Source organism: Thalassophryne amazonica, chromosome 7, assembly GCF_902500255.1.
Source record: "Thalassophryne amazonica chromosome 7, fThaAma1.1, whole genome shotgun sequence".
Lineage (NCBI taxonomy): Eukaryota > Metazoa > Chordata > Actinopteri > Batrachoidiformes > Batrachoididae > Thalassophryne > Thalassophryne amazonica.
The window spans coordinates 44,526,718-44,545,309 of NC_047109.1; the positions used below are offsets into that span (position 1 = coordinate 44,526,718).

Consider the following 18,592-nt stretch of genomic DNA (forward strand, 5'->3'; position numbering starts at 1 on the left):
TTAAAAAAGTAATTAACTGATTCTATCGCTACGTGGAAATAAATTGGATTTAAGTACGGCAGATTTTATATGGATGTGTTTTGTTAGCACTTTTAATGATAAAGACGTTAAACATTACTTGATTCAGTCTGCCTGTCTGTGACGTCATCGCCATGCGCCAGCAAACAACAAAAAATAGCATGGCGAATGCAGAGGAGAAACCAGCAAGTGAAAAATTATCAAGCCGCTATTGCGGTCCAGCGTGTGGAAACACTTTGGCTTGGCAAAGAGAGAAGTCCTAATAAAGTCGATCGCCATTTGTCAAGTACCACGGCAACATGACAAATCTCTCCAACCACCTACCATGGGATTTCAAACAACGCTGAACGAGTAACAATGGATGGCTAGACGTCATGCTCAAATTGAGCCAGAGTAGAAAATGAAGACCTTTGTTCTGCAAACTAGAGTTTTAAATGAAGCCCATACTGGTAAAAAATACTGGCGTGTTACTGTGTGAAGCCTGCACAGGGTGGAAAATCTCTGACAAGAATCCTACCATCGTCGCAGAAGTTCAGTTCAGTCCACAGATTACCCACTTCAAACAACTATCCAAGTATTTATTTCACAGTCACACTGGTTGAATTTTTCATTAAAAGATACTGAATCGATTTCACATCACTGAATCATTTCAGATCGGATCATTCTAAATGAACCAAAATCATCTTTGAATCGTATCATCAACCACAAATCATGATACGAATTGAATCATTGTTAAAACGAATTGTTACATCCTTAGTAAACAAGAGTCATCTCTGACCCCACAAATAAGCAATACAAAGTGTTGGGGGATCGCCCAAGTACCACCTTATGCTAAATGTGAATGAAACTGGCCAAGTAGTTCTTGAGATATGGTGCTAACAAGGGTGGCAATGACAATATCTTGTGTTGTTACTGTGACTTTGAAATTGACACCAACGTTACCGTAGTCCACTGGCGTTGGGGGAGCACCCACCCTTATGCTAAACATGAATGAAATTGATCAACTGGTTCTTGAGGCATTGCCCTAAAAAGTGACAACAGACGGACGGATGGACAGACATGCTGATCACTATATCCTCCCGTATTTTGTACTGGGAGGATAAAAATACGCTACAACGTTTTGGGGTAATTTTACACTTTATTACAAAATTGAAAATAATTTATTATTATTATTATTATTATTTTAATGGCCTCTTGTGGCCCATCTGTAGTACCTTCTGGACACACCAGTGGGACGTGGCCCAAACTTTAGAAATCACTGCATTAAATAATGGTACCATGCAATGCTGCCTTATCTTAAACAGATCAACATAATACGTAAGTGCATTGCAGAAGAACTGCAGAAAAACAGTGTACATTTTCAGGGCTTTGAGTGCTTTTTCTTTAGCCTGTCCATCTTTCTTACCCCCTACCATGACTGGGCCTGAAAAAAAAAAAAAAAAAAAAAAAAAAAAAATTGAGTACACACTGTATTAGTGGGGTGTCTGTATGAACAGTCATTTCATATTATTGCAAAAGTTAACTTTTGCATCAATTTCAAATGAAAATCATACCACGCTTGGTACTCCACTGTATGACAACTGTCAGCAGCTGGAGAAAGCCAAGGGGATGCCCACAATTCATCTGGCTACAACAGATAGGTGGTTACATTCAAGAGATGAGGATGGACTAAGTGTCTGCCTGGATGGTTGCCATCTAGTACCTGAGGCGGTTCCATGGTGTGGTGGTTGTGGTGATGCACTGCATAAGTTCATTTTGTCACAACATTGTAATATTCAAAGTGAATCCTGTGCAAATACAAAGACTTGCCTCTAGGGATGCCCTGATGAAGTATTAATTTGCCCCAAATCCGATCCAAGTCATTCACTATTAAGCATCTGCCAATAACAGATCCTTACCCAATACTTGTGTATTTCTAGATAATACACTTGTGCAGGACACACTACAAGCATGGTGAAGTCAATCCAGTGGATATGCTTGACAACTGAAGAATTCTGCAATGCATTAAAAAAAACTACCTTTAATCCAAGCTGTTTCTGAAAGATCCTGATTAATATTTACTTGCTTATTTATTTATTTTTACAAAAAAAAATGGTTCTTATCAATTGGCGCACCACTGTAGTCGTTAAAATACATCACTCAGAGTAACAAATGAATGATATGGTTCAAAAGATGGGTGAGTGTATTTTCGTTGTTAAAAACACCCTCATCCACATTATTATGATTAATTATTGTTATTATTAATCAAAAATCACAAGATGATCACAAAAGCAAACTCCTGTGTTGTGGAAAGTGCTACCTGATTGCCATTGCATAGTATATCAGTGCATCTGTGAAAATTCTACCCAGTGAGTATTTGAAGTGAAGCAGAGTGTACATATGCATTTAAAAGGTGTGATGCGATGCTGCTGGCGACCTAGCTGCATGCACTGAATAGAGTGGTCACTGGTTGCACAGTTGGCACAGCACAGCAATCCAATGTTGGAAGAGACTGATCCTGTGAGACCCATGTCTAATAAATTAAATTTCAATCAATCAAAAATATCTATCAGACTCAATACCGTTCATTGTAATGGGGGATTGCATACCCGCCATACTTGATTTTGGTCACACAGGGGATTGTGGGAAATGTGTGCCTGCTGTGGATGCACAGATAGAAAGTAACCAAAAGGTTCAGAATGCTGGGGATTAGTTGTTGTGTCCATGGATGCATCAATAATAATCATGTGAACTTCTGGAAGGGCTGGAAATAAGAGAAAGTTTAGTAAGTTTAAGCCGACATAAACCCGCTGAGTCTGCAGCAGCGAGAAAACTTAAACAGTGGACATACCAATGTTTTTTTTCCATTCAAACCACCAATTAGGGGGGCAGCTATAGAATAAGAGGTCTGTTAGAAAAGTATCGGACCTTTTTATTTTTTTCAAAAACCTGATGGATTTGAATCACGTGTGCTTGCATGAGCAAACCTTGAATCTTCGTGCGCATGCATGAATTTTTTCACGCCTGTCGATTGTGTCATTTGCTTGTAAGCAGCCTTTGTGTGAGGATGGGTGTAGTCTCTCGGCGTTTTTTCATTCCAAGGAAAATGGCAGAACAACTGGAGCAGCGCCGCATCAGATTTTGCCAGAAACTGGGCGACAGCCAGGTGGAAACCATTCGGATTATTCAGACGGCTTTCGGTGACGATCCTACGGGCATCACACAGATTAAGGAGCGGTACAACCGGTTTAAAGACGTCTGCACAACGGTGGAGAGTGAGCCACACTCCAGGTGGCCATCAACATGCTGAAATGACCGGATCATTTCCAAAGTGAATGCTGTGGTGATGCGGGACCATCATGTGACTATCCGAGAAATTGCGGAAGAGGTGGACATCAGCACTTTTTCGCCACATTCCAATTTGGCCATGAAAAGAGTTGCAGCAAAATTCATGCCGATGGCTTCGGCACGAAGCTGATGGCGGAGCAAAAGCGCCTTTGTGTTGAAGCCTCACAGGACATGTTGTGACTTGCCCAGCTCTTCCACCATTCGGAAGATTCAGACGGCTTTAGGTGGCTTTTCAGTCATGTGACTATCTGAGAAATTGTGGAAGAGGTGGGCATGTGACAACGTCCTGTGAAACTTCAACATGAAGGCGCTTTTGGAAATGATCTGGTAATTTCTGCATGTTGATGGCTGACTGGAGTGTGGCTCACTCTCCACCGTTGTGCAGACGTCTTTAAACCGGTTGTACCGCTCCTTAATCTGTGTGATGCCCATAGGATCATCACAGAAAGCCGTCTGAATAATCCGAATGGTTTCCACCTGGCTGTCGCCCCGTTTCTGGCAAAATTTGATGCGGCGCTGCTCCAGTCGTTCTGTCTTTTTCCTTGGAATGAAAAAACGCAGAGAGACTACACTCGTCCTCATACAAAGGCTGCTTACAAGCAAATGACGCAATCGACAGGCATGAAAAAATTCATGCATGCGCACGAAGGTTCAAGGTTGGCTCATGCAAGCACACGTGATTCAAATCCATCAGGTTTTTGAAAAAAATAAAAAGGTCCGATACTTTTCTAACAGACCTCATATTTTTGAATTAGAGTATTCTAGCAATTATTTAATTGATTAATTGGATAAAAAGTACATTTGCGTTTTTAAATAACATCAATAGTGCTCTCCCTAAGCAATGGCACAATGTCGTTGCGCCATCACGCAGACTGTCAAATTTAGGGTATCCCTTTCTGTTTTCCTGTGTAATCATTTATTTTTTCACGTTTACAAGTTTTGGATCTTTCCTGGACCATAAGCACAGGCGGTCGGTGAAATCCAGTCAGTCAGGCTCCACCTAAACGTAAGCACAGCCTGTGAAAAACTGGGCTCTGGAGTGCAGCTTTTCCATAAAAACCACACTGATAAATTCGCTGTGCACCCTGTCAATGAAAAACTCTGACCAAATCTGAATAAAGGGGGTTTTTGAATAAACTTGATTGATTTAAAGTGCACGTAGAGCGATACGCAGCCAGTGGACCAAACCGTGTGTTTTTTTGCTTTAAAATGCACAGTAAGTCTACTTCAGATGATCAACATGGACCCCCTTTCTCTTAAATTACTTTATTTTACTCTGTGTGGCATTGGAAAGTTGCAGCTTCTGCTGCTACATTGATTAGCTCTTACACGGCTTATGCGCATGCCCTAGTCTTTTTCTGGGGAAGTTACAGCACCACACACAGACCTGGCATATGTAATACAGCATTAAATGGAGCTTCGAAGCACAGAATTTGCCTCAACCATGTTTATAATCGAATTATTTGAGTTACTCAATTAATCGTTTCAGCCCTACCACCAATCTAGTAGTTTTGTCCACAACTTGCAGCAAAATCACGGCTGCCATTTGACACGTAACTTAGCAAATCTATCCCAAATTCCCCTCCCATCTTGCCCAAAACAGCTTTATCCTGCCACGTTATGCAGAAACAACTCTGTCTTTCTTTAGGTGCACTTACACGAGCATGCCTTTGACTCACGCTCTAGCACGAATTGTGTTGTGCTGGAGAGTAAACTCGTCTTTAACGGGTGTAGACAGGACGCGAGAGGGGTGCCAGTGTGTGCTATTGTGCACAGAGAATTGTGAAATGTTCCAAAAATCTTTCACACACAAATGTCGTGCTATGTGGCGCAATCTAATCTCCAACACTATGTGGAGCTCGTCAAGTGGAGTAAAGAAGACGTGAACAGAGCGAGGGGTGACATCAGTGGATCACATCAGCGCGCAGCTCCTCTGAACGATTATAATAAATCTAAATCTGTTAAATATGTTAAATCTGTTATAAATATACTTTAACAGCTGCACACAAGAAGGAAAGAACATACAACTGTTTTACCAAGCCATGACAATGTAAACAAGACAAATAATTACCTTTTTCCAACAGCTCAAAATGCTTTCTGCAGGCAGTTAGGCACACGCGTGCGCACAACCGGCTCAGGCTGTCGATAGCATGATGAATAGCATGATCGTCACGACGACGTTCATGCTATTACATGAGTCAGAGGCATGCTCGTGTCAGTGCACCTTTTCTGAGATGTCTGAGGTTCGGGGTCCGATCCAACGAGAAATGTGTGTACTTGGCTCAGCACAGACATGATGCAGTGCACACTTCCTGATCTGAATGATCTCAAAGATGTTCAGACAAGATTATCTCCATTACCACAGTTTTTCCCCATGGAAAAAGGCCAAAATATTAAGCAGTTTCTGAACATTTGATATACAACCTCTAAATATGTGCAATGTACCCCATCACTTACAAGTTAATAACTCTGTGAAGCTAGTTAGTTGGAACTTACCTCTCTATCAGATCATTTTTATTACCTTTTAAACTTGCAATTCTGCACTTTAACCATTTTTAAGTTGCGGGTACAGTTGCTGCCTTGAATGGTGAATTAATAAACAGCTCCAAGTACATCTTCTGGGTGCAAAATTGGTTAAAAAGTACCACATCCCTCTTTGTTTACATCTATAAATACCAGCTGTAGGCATACAGACTATCCCATGATGCACTGTGTGAGGGCTACTTCCAGGCATGAGCACTGAAGCATGCAATCCCCCTATTGGATCAGGACATCCCTCTGTTATCAGGGAACAATATGTAGCGATTTTCTGTGATCTAAAGGCATTCTGCCCCAAACAAATTTAAAAAGATACCAATGTGTGTGTTGGCAGGGCCACCAATACTCTCCTGACTACATAACCCCTGCAAGCTGAAGATGGACAGAAGACACAGACAGGCCAAGCTGATGTATTCTGCCACATTACACGATGGACATTGTGATTAGACTTACTGTCACCCTGTTCATCATCAATATGTCAATGGTGAAGAAAACAAAAAAGGAAAAAGTTCAGCAAGTTTTCCATTTAAGTGAATGGAGCTTCCAATCGATCACTCATTAAAATGTAAACACAGTTTTAGGCCATGTGAGCGTAAATTTTCCACAAAACAAGCATTACAGGATGGACAGCACAACAGTCTGCTGAAACATTACACGAAACAAGCCAATTGATGAGAGATTTTCTGCCATGAGTCACACCACATATGATAACCATCCTTTGAGTCCGATGAACAGTAGTTTCACTCAGATCAACTGGTTTCCAATCATATTTTTGTTCCTTATAATGTTCCCTTTTCCGCAGTGTTAAGCAGACAATACAAACAGTATCTTTGTGAGAATGCACATCAAGACATATGTACTTACAGCGATGCACTGTGACATAGTGCATTAATAAAACGTCTACAAACTTCACTGACATGTTCAGATTGTCAAAAAGCAACAAAAGCTTCTTGGCAACAAAACGGTAGGGGCATGCCCCCAATCTTCTCGTCTTCCTGACCCCAACAAACATGAAAGACTGATGTGAATAACCTGAGCATCAAGCAGTGGTGGCTTTTAAAGGTCATGAAGGTGAATAAAAGTAGTATTTTGATCATACTCCATTTTAATAAAAGTTCCTGTGACATCTCACACGTGGCTTTGACTTGCAATTCAACATCTAGACCACTTGGTAGAAAATACAAAGCTATGCATCATGTACTGAGATATGATTTTTGGTCCATATCACCCAGCTCAAAATGAAGTCTGCCCTAATTGAGTCTGATGACAAGCCAGAACAAGCAGGCCTCCCTTTATGAACCCCCTCTATCAGTAAGAAGGAAGTTCTCTGTTGTCCCAAGGAGGCGGTCTTATTGTGCGTCCCTCTCTATTTCGAGAACATGTGAATCCATCCATACACAGCACTTTCTCACGAAGAGAATAAACATGCCCCTGTGCAGACATCCACTATGGGTGTTGCCTCAAACTGTTTGGTAAACCATCATTTGTTATGACTGAATGAGCAGACATAACAGGAGCAATGAACATCACAATTACAGCATCGCACACTTTGTAATTGCATATATAAAGTACTAAGGAAATGTTCAGCTCATACCTAAAATTTAATTCCAGACAGAGGCTCAACACTAAACTATAACTTGATCTTCATTGGAGTTAATCGGCATTCGTACGCCAGCTGACATGAAACTATTCTCTGTGTTTGAGCAGGAGGACGGATCGAGTAAAGGAAGGCTGGAAGGAAGTGGGGCTGTGTGGAGAAAGTCAATCAGACACGACTCCACAGATGAAGAGAAAGAAGACCAAGAGGAAAAGAGGGAGGAGGGATGCCACAGTGCACGTGACTGCATCATGATAACAACAAGCTAAACAAAAGGCAGATGGGATTACTCAGATTACATTATCAAAAGCAATTTGAGTTTTGGAATTGTTGAGCTGTGAATGCAGTGCAGGTCTGTGCATGACAATTTAGGGTGTCATGGCTCACGGTTTTTAGTCAAGGATCACATCTTTTATGGGTTCAGCCAAAAAAAAAAAAAAAAAATTGTTTTTAAAAAGAAAAAAATGAGAATGTTTTACCCATGGTCCTGAATGAAAACAATGTGTCAAATGTTAAAATAATTGTACCAAAACACTTCATTGTTATATTATAAAATGAACAGTACTAGTGAATCAAATATAGCCTTCATTAAAGATTAAGATGTAATAATGTAAATAAAGTTAGGCATCTTGGTTTGAACTTCAAATTCTTATAAAAAGATTAGGGGTAGCTACTTTGTCTGATGAGAAGGAGACATCATGACATCATTTCCTCATTTGAATACTGCCATTTTCACACTTTAATTCAGCTAGTATTTCTGTTGTGACTACTGAGTAAGTTATTATTTAATAGTACAGGGCAACACAGTGAAGCCAGTGGTTACCACTGTTGCCTCGCAACAAGAGAGTCCCATATTCACTTAAGATCTGGTCCTTTCTGTGTGAAGTTTGCATGTAGTCCCCATGTTTGCGTGGGATTACTCCGGCTTCCTCCCACTTCCAAAAACACACAGGTTAGGTGACTCTAAAATTGAGCGTAGGTGTGAGTGAATGTGATTTGTCTGTTCATATGTGGCCCTGCAAAGAATGGTAGCCAGTCCAGGATGTCCCCCACCTCTTACTCAACGATCACTATAAAAGGCTCCAAGACCCCCCCCCCCCCCCCCCCCCCCCACACACACACACACCCCAACCCTAGAGCCTTACCTTGAATAAGCAGGTCGAGAGAATGAATGAATAATTTCAATAGCAGAAGACACCAGCAAACCAGTAGTTATCACCAGTCAATGCCCTATACAACAACAATAACCCTGTGCAATGCACCCTGCAACTCAAAGTGTCAGAGGAATAGTCAGTATGTGGTATAAGTCTGGATCCAGACTGTGAATGTGCAAACAGAAGTGCTGGAATGATAGCTTGTATGAAATATACGGAGCATCCATAAAGTATTTGCAGCACTTCACATTTTCCACATTTTGTTCTGTTACATTCTTAATCCAAAACAGAGAAATTAACTTTTTCACTCAAAATTCTACTCACAATACCCCATAATAACAACATGAAAAAAGGTATTTTTGAATTTTTTTGCAAATTTATTAAAAAAAAAACTAAGAAAGCACATGTACATAAATATTCACACCATTTGCTCAATACTCTGTTGATGCACCATTGGTAGCAATTACAGCCTCAAGTCTTCTTGAAAATCATGCCACAAACTTGGTACACCTATCTTTGGGCAGTTTTGCCCATTCCTCTTTGCAGTACCCCTCAAGCTCCATCAGGTTGTATGGGGGGCATCGGTGCACAGCCACTTTCAGATCTCTCAAGAGATGTTCAATTGGATTCAGGTCTGGGCTCTGGCTGGGCCACTCAAGGACATTCACGGAGTTGTCCTGAAGCCACTCCTTTGATAGCTTGGCTGTGTGCTTAGAGTCATTGTCCTGCTGAAAGATGAACGGTCACCCCAGTCTGAGGTCAAGAGCACTCTGGAGAAGGTTTTCTTCTAGGATGTCTCTGTATGTTGCTGCATTCATCTTTCCCTCAATCCTAACTAGTCTCCCAGTTCCTGCCACTGAACATCCCCACAGCATGATGCTGCCACAGCCATGCTTCACTGTAGGGATGGTGCCTAGTTTTCTCCAAACATGACACCTGGCATTCACGCCAAAGAGTTCAATCTTTGTTTCATAAGACCAAAGAATTTTGTTTCTCATGGTCTGAGAGCCCTTCAGGAGCCTTTTGGAGTTCTAACAGAGTGACCATTGGGTTCTTGGTCACTTCCCTGACTGAGGCCTTTCTCCCCCAATCACACAGTTTAGACAGGCAGGCTCTAGGAAGAGTCCTGGTGGATCCGAACTTCTTCCATTTACAACTGATGGAGGCCACTGTGCTCATTGGGACCTTCAAAGCAGCAGAAATGGTTCTGTACCCTTCCTCAGATTGCTTGGTTTGTCCTCTGACATGCACTGTCAGCTGTGGGACCTTATATGTAGACAGGTGTGTGCCTTTCCAAATCATGTCCAATCAACTGAAGTTACCCCATGGGGACTCCAATTAAGCTGTAAAAACATCTGAAGGATAATCACTGGAAACAGGATGCACTTGAGCTCAATTTTGAGCTTCATGGCAAAGGATGTAAATACTTATGTACATGTGATTTCTTTGTTTATTATCATTATTAATAACAACAACAACAATAATAATAATAATAATAAATTTGTAAAAAAAAATCACATTGTCATTATGGGGTATTGTGTGTATGTGTGCAATGTGTGAGGAAAAAAATAATTTCATCCATTTTGGAATAAGGCTGTAACATAACATAATGTGAAAAAAAGTGAAGCGCTGTGAATACTTTCCGGGTGCACCATCCCATCTGGACCTTCAGGAACAACCTGTTTTGTTTTGTTTTTAGTATATAACTGCAGCAATCAGCCTGATGATCAAACTGCTGTTTTGCCTTTAATGATGAAAATGTAAGCATATTGGGAATTAACCAATTGTGACAGATTTAGTTTTAGGGAAATATATTAAGATTGTGGTGAACAACAGGGTGAGGCTTTGGTTTGGGGGTTACTTAATACTTACTGGTGCATTATTCATTATCCACCACAAAAATCTATAAAATCTAGACGTTCTACCTAAATGAAACTCAGTTTGTATGCCTTAAATAAATGAGCCTGCACAACGTAAAACGCCACAAACAGCGCAGCCGGTTGGTGTCACTTTTTTAAAAGACAAATCCAGCTGTGGATTCGAAGGTTGAAACCGGTAGACTTACGTGTTGCTGCCTGCAGAGGATTTTCCTCCATTTGGGCGATTATTCCCGAGCTTTCCTCTCTTTTGTTCACTCAATTATGCGGGTCGTGGCTTTTCCTCTCCGCTCTCATTCCTCCACACACAGGATGGGAGCAAAAAACTTGGTCGAGTCGCTCCGTCTGCCAACAAATATCCCGAAGAAACCGGATTAAAAACCGAAAAAAAAGACTGTTCGGAAATGAGAGACGAAATGCTCAGCTTGAACCAGCAGGGTGAGAAAGGTGTCTGTCAGAAATACAAGTTCAGTTTTTGAACATATCCAAGGGAATGAGGGAGAAAAGACAGCAGAGGAGTGAGGTCACAGCTCAGCTGATGCTCCGCGGCTGCTGCTGCTTTTAAAACTGTCCCTCATTGGCCCCCGGAGTGGACTGTACCATCTCAAACCCAGGGGGCAACGGCCAGCGCTGTAATGTGTTTACTCTGTTTTATCACTTAATGTAACGCCTTCCAAATGAGATACATCAATTTTTTAGCATTGCTATAAATATGTTGTAAATATAATGCAAGATTAATTACATAAACACATTTTTCAAGCGTACATCGCACCTTTCTCTATTTGGTTTCTCCTCACACGAAACTACAGGCAGTCCCACATTCACATTCAAAATTAAGGCCGCCTACACAAAATCTTTTTTTTTTTACTCCTTCAGAAAATGTACCTTTGATCAGCACGTTTTTTCTCTTTGACTGGTTGATGAACCATCGAGGGACAAAGCTATTTTAGCAACTAAAATAACCGCGTTTATTGCCCCGTTATATTTTGTACATGTTAATGCCTCTGTTTGTGTTTATCATACCTTTTCTGCTTCTTGATCTAGGACAGATATTTTGAAATGTTATAATTAATTACTGGTTTAAACGATAACATCAAAGCCTGTAATGTAAAAAGAAAAACATACATATGTTTCCAGGGTCATAAATGGCCCCATATAACTTTCTGTTATTCTTGCTACACCAATGAAACAATTCCCTTAAAATAAAAAATAATAACTAAATAAATTAATTCATTAATTTGAAAAACAGTTGTAGAAATAGATTGACAAATGCATGTAGGATATATTTTCCCATTAAAAATATCTCAATGGTACATATAAATACGTATTTGGCTTGGGTCATAACTGACCCATTTGGTCGCTTGAAGGTTAAAGGGACAGTGATACAAGCTTTCTCAGTATGCAAATATAGACCAGAAGGTGTTTGGATGATACATAGAAAAATGTGAAAATCCATATTTATTCATTTACAAGAACACATAAAATAAATTATGTACATTTAAAGGTGAAGTCACGCCCCACCAACAGGAATTGAAATTTGTATATGTCATATATTATGTTGCACAAGCCTTCTTACTGCTATTTATGAGTTTCTGACATGGCTTTGATTTTCAATTTTCTATATTAATGCCTTCAGCAATTTTATTGTACAAATGACTATATGACTATGAAAGAATTCAAATGACTATAAAGAGCTTTCTGATTCTGATTTCAAAATGACTTATTTTTTATGTAATCATAAATATTAAATGTTTAAAATCTATTCTTTATCTTTAAAAGTTTAAGACAGCTTACATGTGTCTAAACTTGTAAATATGTAGTTCGGTAGGCCTGACATCGCTCATTTTGCAAACTCCACATGGAAAGGCCACTGGTGGGAATCAATCCCATGACCTTCTTGCTGTGAGGCAAGGCTAACCACTAAGCCACCGTGCTGCCTACTTTGAGTTACTAAATAAATATATTAAAATGCGCTTCACAATGCTCTTGCCCATTAAGCTCTGATAACTAAAATAAAAGACACAGCTTCTACAACCCATAAAAGTGATAATGGATGTTAGATTTATAATATACAAATGATCAAGCATTGACAAAACAAATTCTACTTAGTGCCCCATAAAAGCCTGGGATGGTTATGACAGACATGCCATGAAGTACTGTATCTTGAAATCCATTGGCTGGATTCTAAGATCTGGGTCAGGACACAGACACATGGGCATGAGTGACTTTAATATTTAAAAAATAAATAAAATATCTAGTGTGCATAGTATAAACATTTAGACACCCATGACTCATTCAGTTAGAACACCCCGCCCCACCCAAAAAACAACAAAATTGTAGGCATGATCAATGATAAGTGTTCTAATGTCTCAGAGGAACTCTTGTGCAGAAATAACATTGCGGAAAATCAAAATGGACTGCATTTATATAGCGCTTTTCCATCTGCATCAGATGTTCAAAGCGCTTTACAATTATGCCTCACATTCAGCCCGATGTCAGGGTGCTGCCATAGAAGGTGCTCACTACACACCAGGAGTAATAGGGGATTAAAGGCCTTGCCCAAGGGCTCTTAGTGATTTTCCAGTCAGGTGGGGATTTGAACCCATGTAGTATCTTCTGGACTCAAGCCCAACACCTTAGACCATCACCTCCCAAAATGAATTCAGCCTCTCAGCATCACATGGTGGAAGAAGATGCCAGTATAAACATAATGTGCACTTGTAATTTGTAATTTCATGGTTCTACATTGGTGTAATTTCATTTCAGTATGGAGAAGACACTAGATTTTCCTCAAAGCAAGTTTTATTTTCACCAGTGATGGATGTTTGATGTGTTGGAGAAGTTACTAAACCACTACAGTTCTATAAATAACCTTGTTTCCATTACAGAAACGATTTGGTTGAATTCACCTTCTTTGTCATGGATCTTAAATATTCATTTTAGCACCTGTGGGTCTCTGGGAGCATCTTTGAAAGTGAGGGCTGTGTCAGAGGCTCATCGGCACGCTTGAGAGGGAACATCCCATAAAAAAGAAACCCAGTGGGGCTCTTTTGTGCAGCTGTTGAGTCGTGTTCACCCAAAACCCGCAAGTGCCACCTGTCACTACAACTGGATAGTGGGGGATGTTGAAGGAGGTGGGGGTTGGCTATGTCACAGAAGATTAACTTTTAATATACATTGCTTCAGAGTTTCTTTTCTTTCTCATTACATTCAGACTTAGAATATTGTGTAAAATTGTTTGTTTCACTAAAATCAACAAATCTGTTGCTTCAAGTACTATGAGTGAATCACAGATAAGTGTACTATTTCTTCCTGGAAAAGAAGATTTCTCTGTCAAGAGAAGAAATCAAGAGCAGGAGACACCTTTATGTGCTAATGAAAGATAAATGAACTCATGAATAAAACAAAGGAAGCTTAATGAAATGATATTAAGCATATATTTTTAGGAGTCCCGCGGTTGCAAATTTAGTTAACTTTGCATATCAATATAACAGTTTTAATGTTTAAAAAATATACAGCATACACATGCTACTGAGGAAAACAGACAGAATGTGAATATCTGGTCAAATAACAATGCTTTATTCAGTTGTACAGTAAACATTTAAAAGACAATTTAACAGTACAAGCTGAAGGTAAGCGGGCTAACATTTAACAAGTGCGTTGTGGGTTTCTTAATCATTTCCTCATTATCTCTGAAAGTAAGTTCATTCCTGTCAGACTGACAAAATCCTCTCTGTTCTCATTACCAAGTGGAACTACAGTCTTCAAAAAGGAAACTGTAATCACAGTAAACTGAATCAAAATTGAGTCTCAAAAATTTCGTCCACCAGAAACTATTCTAAAACAAACTATATTTGCAGTCAGGTCTAACACAATACTCAATAGTGTAAATATATTCTATATACACTTATCTTTTATCTGGTTAGCAGCAGCTATGCTAGTTAGCTACCATGGCCCACTCACTACCATATAATTTATTATTGCTTATCATATCACGTTAGTTAGCCATGCCACATCAGCCAGTTTTCATCCCCCAATTTTATAAAGTTCTGCCATATTGAAGCAAAAACTGTTTTAAACACAAACCAACATTGTTTGCAGTTTGCTCTCTCCCCAGGGCGAAAAAGAAGTGAGCAGGCAACTTTCCTGTCATGTTCTTCTCCTTGTGGAACAGCAGACATCAGATTATTAGAATTACTTGTGTCTTTTAAAACAAAACGGGAAACATAATTTCTTTATGTGAGCTACTTTAAACCATCAACAAGTTCATCCTTTTATCAACTCAACAATTCACATTTTATTCTTATAAATCTACTTCCAACTTTATACAATTGCATATAATTGATCACAAGCAGCAATGGCCTTGAAGGCCTCCAGACCTCATCAAGAAACCAACAAATAAGCTCTTTTCAAGCTACAGTGCTGTAAAGGACAATAAGCAGGACGTTAAAGAGCAAACTTCCCCCAGAACATGAACAGGAAGTGATCGCAGCTCGCAGCAATTCCCACTGAAAATAATGGAGAAACAACCTGAGCTTCTCGCATGTTTACATAAAACAAACGCAATAACAATGTCTATAAACTCAGATAATATAGTCACCAGAGTTTTAGGCACAATATACAAAGCATTTTATGTTGCAATGTTAATCCTGTTGTCTGTGTGCAGCGGTTAAAGTGCAGCCTGATCAGAGCGTCTCACTGCAGTTCTCAGTGTTACTGACATCTCGCAGAGCAGCGACCTCTTCGAAGTTTTGCGGGATTTGAAACCTCAATAGGGCAAATGGCCCCACATTGGGCCGCCCTGAGAGAATGTGATAGACAGAAGGAAGAACACTATTTCAGCTACAAAAATCCTTCCCTGTGGGGTTCTGTGAATTTGGACCCATATTATTAGAGATTTATAAATCAGAAAATACTAGTTTATTTTTGTGGTGTCATACATTTCTGTGTATTAACGTGCTCTCTGTGACGGATCACTCTGTATTTTGCTTGAACATCTCCCTCTCTCTTATTTACTATCTTGACTAAATTCACATAAAATCCTGTCTGGTGGCTAGTGGGCAGGAGTTAAAGTGGGCTGGAACAGTTCGGAATGAAGTTCCGGCACATTCGACAACTTTTTCCACAACTGCCCTTAAATTCCAAGCACAAGATAACAACTACCAGTGCAGTAGAAACATATTCAGTTTGATTTGTTTACAACAAAAAAGTAGTCAATGTACTTTCGGTTAGGAGTAATAAATGATTCACAAAAGCCATTTGCAAATATGCCATTGTGCATTTAAGAGGAAAGCACATCATAAATTCACCAAAGCATATCCAGTTCTGTCTGAAGATAAGTGAGTTTGAGTTCTTGTTAACAATATGTTTTTCCATTAGCCGTGTAGGCATAAGCTTGTTTTACCATCCTGTCCATTTTGTGTCCAGTATTCAAACTATAATGTTTGCATTTTAAATAAATATATTCAGTCTGCAGATGCACATCAAACTTCATCAAATCTTGCAACCCAAGCAATAAAAGTGAAAGCTGGCAAAAGAAAAAAACAAACAAACAAACACAGAACAGTGTTCGATATCAAGACATGAAACTCTATCTCATTTGGAGAGGTGGAAAAGCCCAGCTTCAGAAATTAAAAGGCCTGGCTTGTATTTACATCTACCTGTGTACCTAAAACAGGTTTTGTCACTGATTAGTCATCTACCTTACAAAAAAGTTGAACTAATTACAATCACCTGGTTTAGTGAGAGAATGGAGCAAATATGTGGTAGGACCTTTACTTTCTGTAGCCGGGGTTTTCCATCTCTTCTCATCTGGAGTGAAGCTATGACTCCCAGACTTTGCTCCTTTAGGGTTCACTGTAGCAGCTCATCAACCTGACATCTCATGGACAAACAATTTGTAGTACAATACTGTCATACTGTAATAAAAAAGTCTCTTTATTTGGCTTCTCTAGCAAATAATATTATAGACTTTACCAACTGAATATACAGAACAAATCCAAATCAACAAGCACTTAGTAACTACGGTGGATTTTTCTTTATCTGTTGTAGGTCAGCTGGTCACACAACCTGTCCACAAAGATCAATATGGGCATTATTTTGATTATTTTGATGCATTATTTTGATGCATGTGATCCCCCCTCCACCAGCTGCACGGTATTTGTTTTTTGTTTTGTTTTGTTTTTTGTTGGAGAGAATAACAGCTTGACAAATCAATATGAAAAAAAAAAAAATCTCCATTTTAAGTAAGTAAGTAAGTAAGTGTGTGTGTGTGTGTGTGTGTGTGTGTGTGTGTGTGTGTGTGTGTGTGTGTGTGTGTGTGGTGGTGGGGGGTGCACTGGACTGCCAAATCCCACTTTATCCCTAGATAGTGGGGACTCAGGGTTGTAACATTTGAGTACTAGGTTATAGCCAGTGTTAAACAATTAGAAAATAACAGCTTATTTCTCTAGAATTCTGAGTGCTCTCTCTGTCTCTGTCTCTCTCTCGCGCGTGTCTCTCTGTCTCTCTCTCTCTCTGTGTCTCTCTCTGACCCCATTCACTGCATACTGAACTAAACTATCTCCTCTTTCTCTTTCTAACACCCACTATTTAATGTAACTGCTGTGCAGCAATCAGAAAATAATAGTTTTCTTCACTGATTTAGCAAATTTCTGTGTAGAACGAATCTCTCTCACTGATTGATTAGTCCAAGAGTCAGGGGGCCATTTATTTATTGGAATTTACCCAATTTTTAATGGCCATTTTTGGAAAGGGTCTAACCTGGGACAATCAAAAATGGATTGCTTAAATGTTAGGAGTGGTGGGTCTGAATTTTATTAACCCTTTTTGACAAAAAGCTGACTTTCTGTTTTTCTGCAAAATATTGGGGAAGGGGAAACTGAAATGGGGAATATCTCCTCTCATATTGGGTCTCAATATATAGAGGTCAAAAGGGCAAGGATGTTGCCCAACATCAACGGATTTGGGGTTGAGCAACATTTCTGCTAATTCAGAAACCAAAAATAACCAGCGTTCTACCAAATGCACATGTAACAATAAATGAATGAATGAATTGCAGATATACACCAATTGATACAGTGCTGCACCCTGTGTCCACATTTAATTATGTTGCAGCCTTATTGCAAAATGAATGAAATAAATTTTTTCCTGAACATTCTACACACAATACCCCTCAATGAGAAAGAAGGGATAATAATAATAATAATAATTATTATTATTATTATTTAGATTTTTGGAAATTTATTAACAAAAAAAAAAGACAAATCACAGGTACATACTGTAAGTATTCACAGCCTTTGCCACAAAGCTCAAAATTGAGCTCAGGTGCATCCTGTTTTCACTGATCATCCTTGAGATGTTTCTACAGCTTAACTAGAGTCCACCTAGGGTAAAGAGTGACCAAGAGTTGTCAGAGCTCCAGCATTCCTGTGTGGAGAGAGGAGAACCTTCCAGAAGGACAACCATCTCTCCAGCAATCCACCAATCAGGCCTGTATGGTAGTGTGGTCAGACAGAAGCCACTCCTTAGTAAAATGCACATGGCAGACCCCCTGGAGTTTGCCAAAAGGCACCTGAAGGACTCTCAGACCATGAGAAACAAAATTCTCTGGTCTGATGAGACAAAATTTGGCATGAATACCAGGCATCATGTTTGGAGGAAAGCAGCCACCATCCCTACAGTGAAGCATGGTGGTGGCAGTATCATGCCACGTGGATGTTTTTCAGTGGCACTCAGGATTGCGGGAAAGATGAATGCAGCAATGCAAAGACCTGAATCAGTTTGAACATCTCTGGAGAGATCTGAAAATGGCTGTGCACCCATGCTCTCCATCCAACCCGATGGAGCTTGAGAGATGCTGTAAAGAGGAATGTGCAAAACTGCCCAAGGATAGGTGCACCAAGCTTGTGGCATCATATTCAAGAAGATATGAGGCTGTAATTGCTGCCAAAGGTGCATCAACAAAGTACTGAGCAAAGGGTATGAATACTTATGTACATGCGATTCCTTAGGGGTTTTTATATAAATTTGCAAACAAAAAAAAAATGTTTTTCATGTTGTCATTATGGGGTGTTGTGAGT

The 18,592-nt window shown here is 39.7% G+C and overlaps 1 protein-coding gene across 7 annotated transcripts in view; it reads right to left on the reverse strand.

Moving 5' to 3' along the window:
• Nucleotides 1-11,057, reverse strand: part of map7d1a (MAP7 domain containing 1a) — a 118,201-nt gene extending 107,144 nt beyond the window's left edge. For 5 of the 7 annotated variants that reach the window (XM_034174086.1, XM_034174089.1, XM_034174085.1 and 2 more), the window contains exon 1: nt 10,700-11,056. In XM_034174086.1, coding sequence (XP_034029977.1) covers nt 10,700-10,730 — 31 coding nt within the window. In that variant the 5' untranslated portion in view covers nt 10,731-11,056. Of the gene's footprint in view, nt 1-10,699 lie in introns of all 7 variants that reach the window. The other 2 variants (XR_004561730.1, XM_034174088.1) reach the window with 2 other exon arrangements.
• Nucleotides 11,058-18,592: the final 7,535 nt, after the last annotated feature.